The 14,759-nt window shown below is 58.4% G+C and overlaps 1 protein-coding gene across 1 annotated transcript in view; it reads left to right on the top strand.

Moving 5' to 3' along the window:
* Window positions 1–11,629, top strand: part of ST3GAL1 (ST3 beta-galactoside alpha-2,3-sialyltransferase 1) — a 64,757-nt gene extending 53,128 nt beyond the window's left edge. Inside the window, exons 4-9 of the mRNA XM_039845896.1 lie at window positions 772–1,687; window positions 2,611–2,807; window positions 3,853–4,032; window positions 5,303–5,348; window positions 6,184–6,303; window positions 7,357–11,629. Of these exons, the coding sequence (XP_039701830.1) occupies window positions 1,376–1,687; window positions 2,611–2,807; window positions 3,853–4,032; window positions 5,303–5,348; window positions 6,184–6,303; window positions 7,357–7,530 (1,029 nt within the window). The 5' untranslated portion in view covers window positions 772–1,375 and the 3' untranslated portion in view covers window positions 7,531–11,629. The remainder of the gene's footprint in view (window positions 1–771; window positions 1,688–2,610; window positions 2,808–3,852; window positions 4,033–5,302; window positions 5,349–6,183; window positions 6,304–7,356) is intronic.
* Window positions 11,630–14,759: the final 3,130 nt, after the last annotated feature.

The raw sequence follows: 14,759 nt of genomic DNA, 5'->3' as shown, positions 1-14,759 counted from the left end.
ATATGTGTGAATGTGCCATCGCGTCCGGCTCCTAGTGGAGCATCCAAAAATAGTCATTCGTTGAAAATGGGAAATTAAAATTTAGCAGTCGCTTAATAGATACCAGAAGCTCGGGATCTATCATTTGATCTTATCTTCACAATCATTCTATGACTAGAAGCAGTAGTATCCCATTTTACAGAAGAGGAAATCGAGGGCCAGGTAGGCCAAATAACTTTCCCCAGGCCACACAACTGGTGAACCGGAACTTGAACCTGGGCCATCTCAGGCCCACGTGATGAGACCAAGGCTAAGTGGTAGAGGTTGAATGTTAGGGTATGTGGAAGCCAGGACAACACGCTAAGCAACCCCTTTTGTTGTTGTTGAAATTAGAACCCACAAAGAGTGAAGGAGAGAGAAAGCGGTTTGTACTTAGCAATCTCTGTGTGCAGCGCCCTGTCCATTCGTCATGGACTCAGCTCCCAACTTTGGCCGAACGCTTAAGTGTGCTAAGTCTGGTTGCAGGAAAGATGGGCGGACACCTTCTGTATCCCTTAGCAACTTTGCAGAGTCGGCGTTGACCGTCCATTATATACATATACACTCCAAGGCTCAAGAGGGTAAATAAATTGTCCTTAGTCACCCGCCACGTCAGCTGGACAACAGAGCGGAAGATGATGGAATTCATCCCGGAGGAGAAGGGGACAGAGAATGTTTTTTAAAAATAACAACGTAATAGAATTTCATCCTTTTTTCTTTTTTTTCTTTTTTTTTTTTACCTTTTCTGTGTAGATGACAGACAACCCTCAGTGCCTTCATCAAGCCCACTGCCTACCTGCCACATCACTGGTGACAGCGTGGACAGACCTATTTCTAATAATTGAAGGTCACCACATATCATCTCTTCTGGAGGACAGTGACAAAGACAGCTTCCCTCTGTCCTGCACTGTGAACCTTCTTTCCAGGTCCTCACCCCCGAGGGACCCAGGGCTGTCACAGAGATTAACTACCCTTCCGCCCCATTTGGATGGAAAAGGAAATCACTGGAATGAAGTTTGATTAACATTTCATCAGGACACGTCATCGGCTGCTTAGAGATTGCTGACGCAGCTGGCTACTTTATTTTCAGAAGAGACGAGTTTTGTGCAGGAAGAGGCATCCTACCCCAAGTGGTCCACTGAGCCTTTGGGTGTCACGGGGCGATGTCCGGCACACCAGGGATGGCCACCGCCCAGTGGAAGCGAGGTCAGCTGTAGCGGGCCGTGAGGCCCCGTGGGGACCACCACCTTGCCTCGTGATTGCGTGTTTATCTCTGGGATTTTTCTTCCAAGTTCCTCCGTGGCTAGGTGCCACTTCCTCCAGCGCATCGCCGGGAGACCCCATCAGGAAAGCAGAAATGGCAGCCATGAGGAGAAGGACCTTCAAAGTGCTCACCTTCCTTCTCTTCTTCATCTTCCTCACCTCCTTCCTCCTCAGCTACTCCCACACCATGATGACCACCACCTGGTTCCCCAAGCAGATGGTCCTCGAACTCTCGGAGAACTTCAGGAAGCTCATGAGCTACACTCACAGGCCCTGCGCCTGCGCCCGCTGCATCGGACAGCAGCACGTCTCGTCCTGGTTCGACGAGAGGTTCAACTGGTCCATGCAGCCGCTGCTGACGATGCAGAACGCGCTCTTGGAGGAGGACACGTACAGCTGGTGGCTGGTGAGAGCCGGGGCTGGGCGGGGACCCGGGGCTGAGCGGGGGACCCCGGCCGTGGGCCGTGCAGGATTCACAATATTGGTCATCTGTTCATTCGAAAACTGTTTATTGAGGAACTCCTATGTATAAATCACAGCAGAGGGTTCTTCGGGTACGCTCCGGTCCTGAGCACTTGCAGCGTTGGGGTGCACAGAGGCCCTTCCGGGGAGCTTGGCTGCAGCCACTGCCCTGGGGATTTTCAGAGTGCATTTCCCACGCCGGCAGCAGCAGTGCATCGCCTGGGGGCCTTTGGCGATGCCGGTTCTGGGGCCCAGCCCGGCTCAGCCTGCCAGAGTCAGGATCTGCAGCACAGTGGATCCTGGCTGATTCTGATTTCAGAGCTTGGAGCTGCCCCAGGAGGTCTTACCAGAAGCAGGTGTTTAATCCTGGATCATTGTTGTTCTTCCATTATAGTGAAATGATGTTCATCATCTTAACCACGTATAAGTGTGCGTTTTTCAGTGGCATTAAATATATTCACGACGTCGCTTAACCATCACCACTGCCTACACCTGGCACTGATCATCATCCCCTCAAATACTCTGTACCTGACTGTCCCCACCCTTCCTTCCAGGCCCTGGCAGCCACCGCTCAATCACCTGTCTCTGCATTTGATTTCTCTAGGGACCTCCTATAAGTCGAATCATACAGTACTTGTCCTTCTCTGTCTGGCTTATTTCACTCAACATAACTTTTTCAAGGTCCGTCCATGCCGTTGCATATATCAAAACGTCTTTCTCTTTTTTTTTAGGACCGAATGACATTCCATTGTATGTCTACTCCACATTTTGTAAACCCATTCATCTGTCACTGGATTTTGGGGGCCCAGCAACAGGGTGGCAGAGCCTCCCAGCCAGGATGACCTGTCTTCTGTCCTCTGCCCACAGAGGCTCCAGCGGGAAAAACAACCCAATAACTTGAATGACACCGTCAAGGAGCTGTTCCAAGTGGTGCCTGGCAACGTGGACCCCCTGCTGGAGAAGAAGTCGGGGGGCTGCCGGCGCTGTGCCGTCGTGGGCAACTCAGGCAACCTGAGGGAGTCCTGGTACGGGCCTCAGATAGACAGTCACGACTTCGTGCTCAGGTGAGTGCCTGGACCCTCGCCCAGGCCCCCCTCGCTCTGCTCACGGACCCCTGAGAGCTGAAGGAGGCGTCTGGGCTCAGGGTCAAGAGGTCAAGGTCCCAGCCCTGCTATTTCCATACTTCACCCGGGGGCCCCAGGCCCCTCGCTGCACCCTCCGGACCTCAGTTTCCCCATCTGTGCACTGCTGGGTGGAGATGGACTCAAATGCTCCTCTGGCTGCAGGAAGGACATCACGCACGGGCAGTGCCCCGCGGCTGGGGGCGTGGCGCCGTGGGCCTGGCGAAACAGCAAGATTAATCTGAAGACTCGTTTCCTCTTTAAAATTCATCCCATTTTGCAATCTAGGTCTTAATAGAACTATATGCTTTTAATATAAAATATATTTTTCTGTCTCCAAGTGAAACAGATATTCCGGGAAGATGCCCATGTGCCTCCTGGGTTCCTTGTAATCGCCACTGCACTTGACCCAGAGGCACGAGTGTCCCAGAGTGACAAACACGAGCACTGGTGCGGCTGGCCATCCCCAGGCACCTTCTAGAATCTTCTCCTGTTCCCGTGATCTCTGACTTTGTCCTTAGAGTATTCGCCTGGCCCCTTGGAGCCTCAGCATACCTGGAGTTCAATGGGAATGTCCATGGCGAGGGGGCGAGGGTCACGTTCAGGGTCAGCAGACCCAAGTTCAAGGCTGTGTCCTGGGACGGAGTCTTTGGGCTCAGATTTCTTCAACCATAAAATGGGACTATAAATTACCTACTGGTCACAGCTATCATTACGGTTTAACGAAGAGTGTCACTCGGCCACGGCAGTGCCTCGCACTTAGTAGGTCGTCAGTGGTGGCGACAGTTGGGCTCATTCGCGATAATAAAAGAGAAAATCATAGCAAAAGGCTCCGGGCTGCGTCTGCACCGCGTCCATTTTGCAGATGAGGAGACGCGGCAGGAGGGCGCTGGCCTGAGGTCACGCCGCAGGCTGGCGGAGCTCAGCTGTCCCCCGAACCGGTGCCCATGAGACGTGATGCGTGTCCGTCTCTCCCGTCCCCTCTCAGGATGAACAAGGCCCCCACTGCGGGGTTCGAGGCCCACGTGGGAAGCAAGACCACCCACCATCTCGTGTACCCCGAGAGCTTCCGGGAGCTGGCAGAGAACGTCAGCATGGTTCTGGTCCCCTTCAAGACCACCGACCTGGAGTGGGTGGTCAGCGCCACCACCACGGGCACCATCTCCCAGTAAGTGCCCTCGGGCCATGTCACGGAGTGTCCGTCGCTGGCCCCTCACTGCCCCTCGCTGCACGGGCGCCTCCTGGCCCCCGCCATGCTGTCCCCTGTCTCATGGCCTTGCTCGCCCACCCCTGCCTCCCCCTCCCCCACGCTTCCGTCCAGAATGAACGAGCCTCACAGCCCACAGGCCACCTCTGACCCTCTGCTCTCCCTGCTCCTTCACCTCCCATCACTCTTAACTCGCCCCGACTTCAGCCTTCTTCTTCCTCATGACCCCCAAATGGACCACCACAGGGTGCTCCCTCACACCCCTGGCAACCCCTGGGGAAGGGGCCCTGCTGGAAGGACTCGGCACTTGTTAGTTCCGAGCCCTCTTTATCTCTGCAGTGTTCCCGATGATGACAGCCGCCAGCTTCTCTAACTGAGAGTGGCCCCGGGTGGGCGGGGGGCAGGTGGGGAGACGGGGCGCCAAGCATGTCGGCTCTGGCATGAGTCATCAAGCACATGCTTCCTCGAGACGGGGAGGCTCACATCTTTTGAGCATCTGTTTTGTTCCGGGCACCGCACGTGACACCGGACACATGTCATCGGACAGTTCTCACAGTAGCGTCATCCTTCCTCCATCCTCCCAGGGAGGACCCCGAGGCTTGGCCCGGTGTCGTGCCCAAGGCTGGACTTTACACAGAGCCAAGCTCATGCCTGGGTCCTAAGTCCTGACTCTTCCTGAAGATGAGTGGATCCAATGTCCAGATGGCCCAAAGTCTCCTTGTGCGATGCCCAGTTAGAATTGAGGTGCAAGAATCTGGGGGGCTGTGCTCTCAGGAGAAGGGCAGTGAAGGAAGTGGGCTCAGCCGGGGAGGAGCCGGGCGGCCTGGTCCCACGGGCTTCAGAGGGTGAATTGCACCAGGTGACCTTCATCTTGGGGGCACATAGACCCTGGCAGGTGAAAAGGGGGCAGTGTGGGCCTCATCAGCCAGCACCCCAACCGCAGAGGTAGGTGCCCTGGCCTGCGCCGTGCCCCTTCCGGCTGTGTGGGCTTGGAGCAAGTTCCCCCTTGACCTCTCTGGAAGAGGCCCAAACAGCAGAAGGCCCTCGAATTAGCCAAGGTCGCCCTCCAGTGTCCGACGGGTGCCGCTGCAGGAGTGTCGGGCTGTGGCCGGGGCTGAGAACCCAGTGTGCCTGCCCTGCCTTGCCCCCGCCCTCTGCAGTGCCGCCCTTAGAGCTGCCTGAAGACAGCCGGCCGCCTCCCCACATTAACTGCCCGCTTTCTCCCCCGCAGCACCTATGTTCCTGTGCCCTCGAAGATCAAAGTGAAAAAGAGTCAGGTGAGTGGAGGCTCGGGCCCCTCGTGCCCTGAGCTCAGGCCCGTTTGTCAGGCTCTGCAGGATGATAGAGAGAATGCTGGGTCCTGCCGGGACCCCGGCTGCTGGAGGCCATAGCCCCTGCTGGAGACACCTCCCCCGGGAAGGAAGCCACCTGTGAATCTACAGGGCAGAGCCATGGAAGGGACAGCCCCCAGGGAGGCAGTCTGAGGCCAGGCTGGGGGCTGATGAGTTCACCCTGAATAAACCTCACCCCCTCACTCAGGCCGTTCCCAGGGGCTGCATTAGGCTCCCTGCACGAGCGCACCCTCTGCGGCCTGGGAAGCCCCCCTCGCTGTGCCCAAGGCAGCTGTGGGTGATGGGACCAAGGCACACCTGACACCAGGACACCCCCGGCTCGGCCACCACTGGCTGTGTGACACTGAGCACAGTGCTAAGCCTCTCTGAGCCTCAGTGTCCTCGTCGGTAACACGGGAAGGTCATTTTATTCAGGCCCATACCAGGTGGGACAGCTGGCTCCGTGCGCGTGTGCTGCAGCGACGGGAACCTCCCTGTCCCCACCGCAGGCCGCGGAGCCTCCTCCTGCAGCCTCCCCACCCAGGGCTCCACCGCCTTTCTCCGCTTTATTTCTCTCCCTGGTCGCTGAGTCCTTTCCCAGCACCTGCTGTGTCTGTGACTTAGGTCTCTGTCTTTTCCCACGAGAACATAAACCCCACGAGTGCAAGGGTGTCAGCTCCGCTCCCCGCTGTGCGCCCCGTGGCCACGGCAGCGCGTGCCACCTGTACGGGCGTGGCCCCCTTCCCCAGCCGCCGCGCTCAGGCCCTGCTCTTCCCCGCAGATTCTGATCTACCACCCGGCCTTCATCAAGTACGTCTTCGACAGCTGGCTGCAGGGCCACGGGCGGTACCCGTCCACGGGCATCCTCTCGGTCATCTTCTCCCTGCACGTCTGCGACGAGGTATGCCACCCCCCAGCCCCGCGCCCGCTGGCCACCCGGGGGGCTGGGGGTCCTCATTCCGCGTCCCCAAGGGAGGCGGCGAGAGCGTCTGTGGCCAGGCTGGCCGCCATCCCGGCTGCCATCCCGACCCGGGCCCCACCGGAAGCCCGGCTTCCTCATCTCTCACAGGTGCTTTAAGGGGGAGCAGTGTTCCACTGGAACCTTCTCAGGGGCGGGAGTTCGGGGCGAGCTCCCCAGGCAGAGCAGGGGCCAGCGGACGGAAGCTCGGACCGGGGGGCAAAGTCAAGGAGCAGAGTGTCGTGGGAGGGCCATGTAAGGCTGCCGTCTCCATCTCGGTCGCTCGTTAGGGTCATCGGTGGCACTAAATCCCAGCACCCAGGCCACGCCCCTGCCAAGTGGGAACCAGGCACCCAGGCGTCCCACCGTCCATGAGATCGAGAACCAGTGGTCTCGGGAAGCGTTCATTCCCTGTCGGGGACTTGCCTCGCCATCTGCCAGGCTGCGCCTGATTTCCATCGATGCCCCTGACCGTTCACTGCCACCCCGGGCAGAGGGGCAGAACGGGGGTCACGGCGCCCCCCTCCTTCCTCCCTGGCCCTGGGATCAGCTGGGGAGGACCCCTGGACCAGCAAGATATCAGCCTCAGGGCAGAAAAGAATCAGCTCTCACCACCTGCCCTGTTTTCCAGATGAGGAAACTGAGGCCCGTGAAAGAGGCTGGATGCTTGCGGGGTGCGGGGTGCGGGCCGCTCTCCACTCCGCCGGGCCCCTGGCTCCTCGAGCCTTGGGAGGAGGTCGCGCCTGCCGCAGAGGCGGCACGGCACCCTGGGGCCAACGCGCGCCGCGGCCGGCCCCCGTGCCTTCCGGCGTCAGGCTGGACTTTTGCTGAACGGGCTGTGGGCCGCCACGTCCCTGGGGGGTCCAGGAGCGCAGAGGAGGGTTTCCAGAGCTCGGAAACAGGCCGGCAGACCCAGGGGGACGCCTGCGGGCCCCGCCCTCGGAGGCGCCGCCCGCCGCCCCGCCACCTGCCTCTCACCTGTGCTTCGCCCTGCAGGTGGACCTGTACGGCTTCGGGGCGGACGGCAAAGGGAATTGGCACCACTACTGGGAGAACAACCCCTCGGCGGGGGCTTTCCGCAAGACCGGGGTGCACGACGGGGACTTCGAGTCCAACGTGACGGCCACCTTGGCGTCCATCGACAAGATCCGGATATTCAAGGGGAGATGACGCTGCGAGCGGTCCAGGTCGGCCGTTGCAGAGCGCGCCTCTCATGTCGGCCCCAGCCGCCCCCAGAGCCCTGCGTTCCGCGGGCTTCCAGGGCCAGCCTTGGCGGCCCCCCGCAGCCTCTCCCATCCCGACGACGGTCGACAGCATCTGCTCGCCAAGGTCGCCAGGCCCTGCTGTGGGGCACGTCTCACGACCGTCGGGGGTGGGGAGACTCCTCGCGGCTGTCCAGGGCTGGGGAAGGCGGGGAGATTCGGGAGACGCCCATACTCCAAACACAGAGGTCACTTTGGCTTCGGAGGACGTGGCGGGCAGCAGATACGCCCGTGTTCTAAAGGCAAGGACGTTTTCCGAGGGAGGACGGGCAGAGACGTCCCTCTGCTGAGGGTCCCAGGCGGATCCCACGCTGGTTCTTGCCGGGATGCTTCTGAGTGAGAGCGGCCACCAGCACGGAGCCACATGGGCCACAGCCCTGGGGCCGGGTGACACCTTTCTTTGCAAGATGCCTGGCGTGACAGCCCCACCTCCCCTCCCTCCCCAAAGCTCGTTTGCGCTGGCCAGGAGTGGCTCCCCACCCGGAGGCCGGCATTCTTGGAAAGGTGGTCCTGCCTCCAGCCAAGGTCTTCTTCTCAAGCCGACTTTCTCCTGAGCAATCAATCTTTTGGGTTCAAATTACGGCTGAGAGCAGATCTGACTAAGTCCATGTGCCTTTGTATTTGGGGAAGAAAATGCATGCATTGGCCAAAATGAGGCAAACGCCCCGACTCGGGAAAGGGGACCCCTGGGGACATCTTTTCTAGTTTCCTGAGCCAGCGCCCGAGTTGGAACAAAGCTCGCATAATACACAATGCCTCTCAGAGGCGCATTCGACGCGGAGTGTCACGGACAGCTGGGGTGGGTGCCCATGTCCTTCCGAGCCCATGCAGAGGACCTCCGCCAGCCGACATTCTCCCCGAGGGCCCACACTCTGCGCCCAGGCCCTGCTGGCCCCTGCACGGAGTCCCGGCTCGTGGCCGTCCTAGGAACGCGGGAGAAGCCATACCTCTCCCTCTCACTCTCGCTCGCCATTCTTCCTGATTATTTATTGATTTATTCTGGTTGAGCTTAGCTGACGTCGTGTGCACTTTCCGTTGCTGGTCCTGGGATTTGATTTTAGTTAAGCTCGTTCTCGCTCTGCCAGCAGCTGGGGAGCGGGGAGCTTAAAGCAAGCTTTGTCGGAATCCTCAGACTTGGGCGCTGGGAGGACCTAGGGCGGGGTGTTACTGGGGGGCAAATCTTGGGGTGTCAGGTCGGTGGGTTTATGGGTTGCTCTGTGCCTCCTTCACTTCCAGTGCCAGCCCCCTCCTTTCGCACTGTGAGCTTGGATTCCGTCTCAGGCCAGGACAGAGAGCCTCCTCGGGGACAGGTGGGAACTGCAGTCACAGGCAGAGGAGGGCAGTGACGGCTGGCTCTAGTTACTGACATGTAATCGGAAAAACCACTTTTCCTGTTGAAAGTATTTCTCGAAAGGCCACTACTGCTCTGAGGGGGTGACAGGTTCCTGGTGGCATGTGAAGGATTCTAGTCTCAGAAGCCAGGGGGCTACCTCCTCTGCTCCCTGCAGCCAACTGGTCAGCCCTATTCTCTCTGGCCACAGTTCCTCCCTCTGAAAATGGGGCGAGGGAGTAATTGAGGGCACTTGGGGGCCACAGGTGGTGTCAGGCTATTCCCGAGTCCTCAGAAATCGCATACCATGTCTGTTTCTCTCTGTCTGTACATACGCGCCTTTTCCTGCGGGATGGTTCCAGAGCTTCTCTGAGGTTCTCGAAGATTCAGCATCCAAAAAGCGTTTCTTTAAAAAAAAATCAACAAACAGAAAACAAAACCTGTTCTAGCTTTAAAATCCTCCAGACCTTAAGACTCTCGACTGACAAAGGCTCATCCGTGGCTGTGAGGTCCAGTCCAGGAAGGCTGGTGCTCATGGCAGCACCGGACGTGAGGAAAGTGCTCGGGGGAACGTCCGGTGGCCGGCTGAATGCCAGGGAGAAACCTCGAGATGTTGAATGCCAGGGAGAAACCTCGAGATGTTGAATGCCAGGGACAAACCTTGAGAAAAGTGGGCACCGCACCGAGGCGGGGAGCGATGCGGACTGACTCCTGAGCTCTCCCCTTCCCCGGCAAGCTGAGTCTGTTCAGGAGGGTCCGGTCCCCAGCGAGCAGTCTGCCCCTGGGCTTCACAGGGTCAGAGCAGGTCCCTGAAGGGAGGCCGAGCTGCGCGCTGCCCGAGGTGGCCGCCTGGCCCCCGTCCTACCCCTCCCTCCGTCCCACCGGCTGTGCCAGCTGAGATGGGTTTCGGGCTCAGAATCCAGCTCTCCCGTTTCACGGGAGAGGAAAGCAAGGCCCAGAGAAGTGAGGTGACTTGCAAAAGTGAACCAATGGCAACAGCACGAGTCAAACCTTTTGAGCCAAAATGGGCAGGGAGGCTCCGCACACAGTTGCGTTCTGCACTCAGGCCCCTGGATTCCAGCCCAGGGCTCGTCCACTCTGCAGACTCCTTGGAGACCAGTCAGGCCCCAGGCAGGCAGCAGAGGCAGCTCCGCCTGCGGCAAACAGGGCTGAGCCTGAAGCAAACTGGCCGAGGGTGATGAGGGAGAAAGAGCCCAGCAACAAACATCCCAGCCTTTGGAACCCTCCGTGAGCCAGGAGCTGGAGCCGCCAGGAGCAAAACCAACACCTGTATCCACGTCGCCCCGGACTCCTGTCCTCACCCACCTGTTGGCTGACAAAGGAACCGGGTTCGTGGCCTCTGGCTCTAGGAGCGATGGGGAGTGGGGAGCAAAAGGAAGTTCCTATATTTTTTGAAACCCTGGCTCCCCCAGGCGTTGTCCAGTGAGCCACAATGGCTGGGCGTAGTGGGAGAAACCAGAGAAAATAAAACAGGACATAAAGTAGCGTTGCCAGACAGGCAGGTGGGGAGGCCATTGAAGATAGAGAAGCAGGTTTGGGGGCCGGATGGCATCCCAGGCACTGCTGTGGCCGGAAGGGACAGCGAGAGGCCGATCCTACCTTGACGTGAACTGGGCCTCTGGGTCCAAGGTGGACTAGAGTCAGAGAACATTTAGAACTGTGATGCTCGCTTTGATGTTCCCTTCAAGGCGGGCTGGCCATGAAACGGAAGGTGGAAAAGAGTCACCTAACCTCTCCGAGCCTTACCTGCCTCCTCTGTCAGCTCACTGTCCCTCACCTGGTCGTGATGGAAAATGCTTTCCCAGGGAAGCCCAAGCCCTGAACGCTGTCCAGCTTAAAAGGCTGGACACCAGCCACGTGCCACCAAGAACCAGCAAGCGCCCTCGCCCCTCCAAAGAGCTCTCAGTGGGTCCATCCATCATGGACTTCTGGTTTGCAGCAAACATGCCACAGGCCGCTGGCTGGGCCCCCTCCCCTGTGGCCTGGGCTACGTTTGGAGATCACATCAGCCTTTCTCCTTGAATCTGTCATGACACCAGCCCTCCGACCCCTGGGGAGCTAGCCACATGACACCTTTTTTTGAGGAAAAGAAGGGGGCTCAGGGGGAACAGCGGAGATAAGCAGAGCTCATCTGATCGACACTGGGTGTTAGCAACGTTTTTTCTTACTAAAGAGCATTGAGCTTCCTACAGGCAGCCTGCCAGCTTGCACCCTCCTGATGTCCCTCCCAGCCCATCGGAGATCCAGACTCTTGTTGCCCAGTTTCTGTCATAGACCAGAACCGCCATGCGTGGCCCACCCGCCCAGGGCCCTGAGCCGGACGCCAGCGTCAACCCAGGCCTGGGTCAGGAACCCCGGCCCGCAGGGCAAATGTGGCGTCCAGACGCCTTAGCCTCCCCTGAAGTCCCGTCAAAGCCAAAGTTTCCGGAGCACTTTTTCTTTGCAATCTTGTTTGGTTGGCTGTTGGTATTTTGGAACTTGCTTCCCCCACCCCGGCCCTGCCTCGCGCCCCCGCCTTGCGGCTGAGCGTTCATCCCGATGCGTTTTGAATGAAGTTCCCTGCGGTCTCCTTCCTCGACCTCCGCTCTGTGTGTTATTTATTGCTGAACGTTTCCAATGATCCGAATCAAAGTGAATAAAGAGCTATTTTATCGTTTGGGCGTGTTTGCCGTTTTTCTAGGAGCACCGTGCTGCACGGTTCCCACTCGGGAGCCATTTTGGTCCTGAGAGGGGGGCACTGCTTCACCCCCTGAGTCCCCCCAGGTTGGCACCCGCTTCTTCCCAGTGCCCAGAGGTCCAAGGGAGGGAGAGGGAGCCTGTCCTCCAACGCCGCTGCGCCCCGCCCCGCTGTGTGACCATGGAGAGTCACCCGACCTCTCGGATCCTTAGCTGCCTCCTCTGTGGAATGAGCACCGCAATGCCAGTTGTCAGAAGCCGGTGCGGTCAAGCATGAAAGCGTCTCAGGAGGCCCTGCCCGCTGCCCCAAGTGTTCACTAGACGGAGTAGCCCGGGCCAGGGCTGAACGTGGGCGGTTAGTGTCTGTCCTTTCCCAGTGGATGGCCACATCCTGGACAGACCCAAGTCTGGTCCAAAGTTGGCACAGATCTCTCAGATCTTGTTTATTTTTAATAGGTCCACAAACCCAGTATGGGGACTCTATTGTGTAAAGTTGGTGCAAATAATAACGCCTCCCGATTTGTGTGGCACCTTACAGTGTGCCCAGCACTTCCTTGGGCATGAACTTGAACTCTCATGACAGCTGTGAAGGGCGGGGGATGGTTGCTGGGTTCCCAGATAAGCACAGGTGCAGAATTATAGCCAACTGAGGGCCGAGGTGGGGTTCGAACCCAGCCTTCCCTCTCGAGATCTAGGGCTCCCTGTCGCTCTGCTGCCTCTTGAGTTCGTATGAGACGTTTGTCTGTGGTGACCTTCTGGAGGCAGCCCCCAGAGGCATTATGGTGCAGACAGTCCCACAGGTGCCCTGGGTTCGTCCTCATCAGCTGTGTGCATGTGAGCAGGTGACTTGACCTCTCTGTGCCCGATCTGCTACGGATAAAGCTAGGATGATGCGCCTACCGCATGAACATGTGTTGAGGATTCAGTGAGCTACACCTGTACCAGGGCTCTGCTCTAGTCTGTGCGTAAGGCATGCCGCCACCCCTGCCCCCTATCAGAGAGAGACCCAGCGGCCCCAGATTCATTCCTGGTGGACGGCACACCTCAGCTGCAATGTGGGCAGGTGGCCACAAGGTGGCGACACATGCAGGCGGGTGCCATTGGGAGAGCTTGGCCTGTGGGAGCCCATCCCACCCTAGGCCCAGGCCAGAGCCCCGCCACCGCTGCCCACCACTCCCGCTCCCCCCACAAATGCAGGTCCTCCGGGATTCAGTCGTGGGAAGCTTGGGGAAGTCCTCTCGGGAATACCCAGCAGGCTGCTCCAAACACGTGCGTGGCTGATCAGCGAGGAGCGGATGGGATCACAGCGTCCCCGAGAAGGGGGTTTCTTTGTTCCTTTTTACTTTGTAACACAGGTTTCTAAGCACACACAAGGACCGAAGGAGCGCATGAACCCCATTTACCCGTTCTCTAGGTGCGACAGTGTGTTTCCCACACGTGCCGTCTGATAGCTTCGTCTTCTCTCTGGGGTCAGGGGAGGTCACGTGTCAAGAACCACCAAGGAAGGTTTCAAGTGGGTGACGGGCAGGCCGACCGTGAAGAGGGAATCCCGGGCTGGCTGGCGTCGAGGGCCTGGCTAAGGGTGGGAGCCGATGGCTTTCAGGGGGCCCATCTGTGGGGCGCGGCACCTGACTCAGCCATCATTCAGGTGCGGGGAGAGAAGAACCAGGGGGCAAGGTGACAAAAAGCTTGGAAGGGGATTAGCTGAAACGAGGGAGCGAAAGTGATGGGAGCTGCAGGGGGAAGGACAGAGGCCGGCAGGACGAGAGGGCAGGGCGGGTAGCGGGTCCTGAGTCAGGACACGCGACATCTACAGGAATCTCGTCGTGAGCTGGGAGGCTGTGGAAACGCGGTGTTTGAATGAGTGGCCTTCAGGATGCGGTCATTCCAGGTGATGGAGAAAAGGTGGAGGAAAGACATGGGGGTCAGGAGACACCCAGGGTCCAGGAGGGCAGGCGCCCTACATGAGCTCCACGGGGACACTGAAGTCACAAGGGTGCGACTGGCTTAGAAACACACTTACGCAATGTGCAGAGTCTGCCGAGAAAGAGGGACCGGGCACCCTTGGTAGGAACGGCATGCACAACCAAGAGAGGTTGGGGTGGGGGCGTGAAGTCCAAGAACACCCGTGAGGGCTCGTAGAGATGCGGTCCTCCCCCTGGACACTGTTGCTGGGAGCTGGGCCAGAGCAGCCACAGGCGTACCTGCCCCAGGTACGTCTCACAGGTCAGGGCAGTGAGCCTGCCTCTTTGCAGGGCCAGGAGCCTCCCGGGAGCCTCCGGTGATGCCACATGTCGGGCACAGGTCCTGGCACACAGAAGACCTTAAGCAAAGGGTCGTGATTACTATTAATCAATTGAGAACATCCTTTCTGGAGCCTTTCGGAAGGGGTGCTTGCGTATAAACTATAGCTATGAACGTTGAATGCCCGGAGGGTGACTTCAGGGCCACAAAGTCCAGTTTGGACTTTCCGTGGCACCCAAGGATTCTGAGGACTCCTTCCTCTCTGTGTTTTACGGCAGGTGGACTGGCTTTTCTGAAATTTTGTCCCAAACGGAGCTGTAGCTGGTGTAGGTTTATGGATCGCTGGCAGATCCCTTCCTGTTGTAAGCCCCCCAAGGACAGGGCTTGGCTGGAGGACGGGTACCCACAGGTCCCGGAGTCGAGGACCTGGGTCCAGACATGGACCTTCTCTGAAAAGTGGGAGCGATGATTCCTGATCATCTGCCTCCCAGGATTGAGTGGAAACTAACGTACTATATGGACACTTACATTTCACTGGACAGATGTGTACTGAGGGCCATTGGGGGCTGGGGATCAGGAGATGGGCAAGCCAAGGTCTCTGCCATTAGAAGGTCACAGACTAATACAGGAGGCTGTGGGGAGCCAGTGGCAACACCATGAAAAGCAGGATGTGTTTAATAATGACTGGACCCCCTTGCGCACGCCTTCAATTTGAGCTGAGTATTTTGCCTCCTTTAATCTCATTTAATCCTGCAACAGTTTTGGCGAGAGGCGTTATTCCTGCTAGAGGAGAATCTAATGAGGAAACAGCTTCCAGGAGATGAAATAACTGTCAGGTAGGAAGGGGCGTAGCCAGGACTTGAGAA

The sequence above is a fragment of the Pteropus medius genome, unplaced genomic scaffold (genome assembly GCF_902729225.1).
Source record: "Pteropus medius unplaced genomic scaffold, Ma_sr-lr_union100, whole genome shotgun sequence".
NCBI classification, from domain to species: Eukaryota; Metazoa; Chordata; class Mammalia; order Chiroptera; family Pteropodidae; genus Pteropus; species Pteropus medius.
Note: the sequence above shows the minus strand (reverse complement) of the source record. Positions and strands in the feature narration are given on the sequence as shown.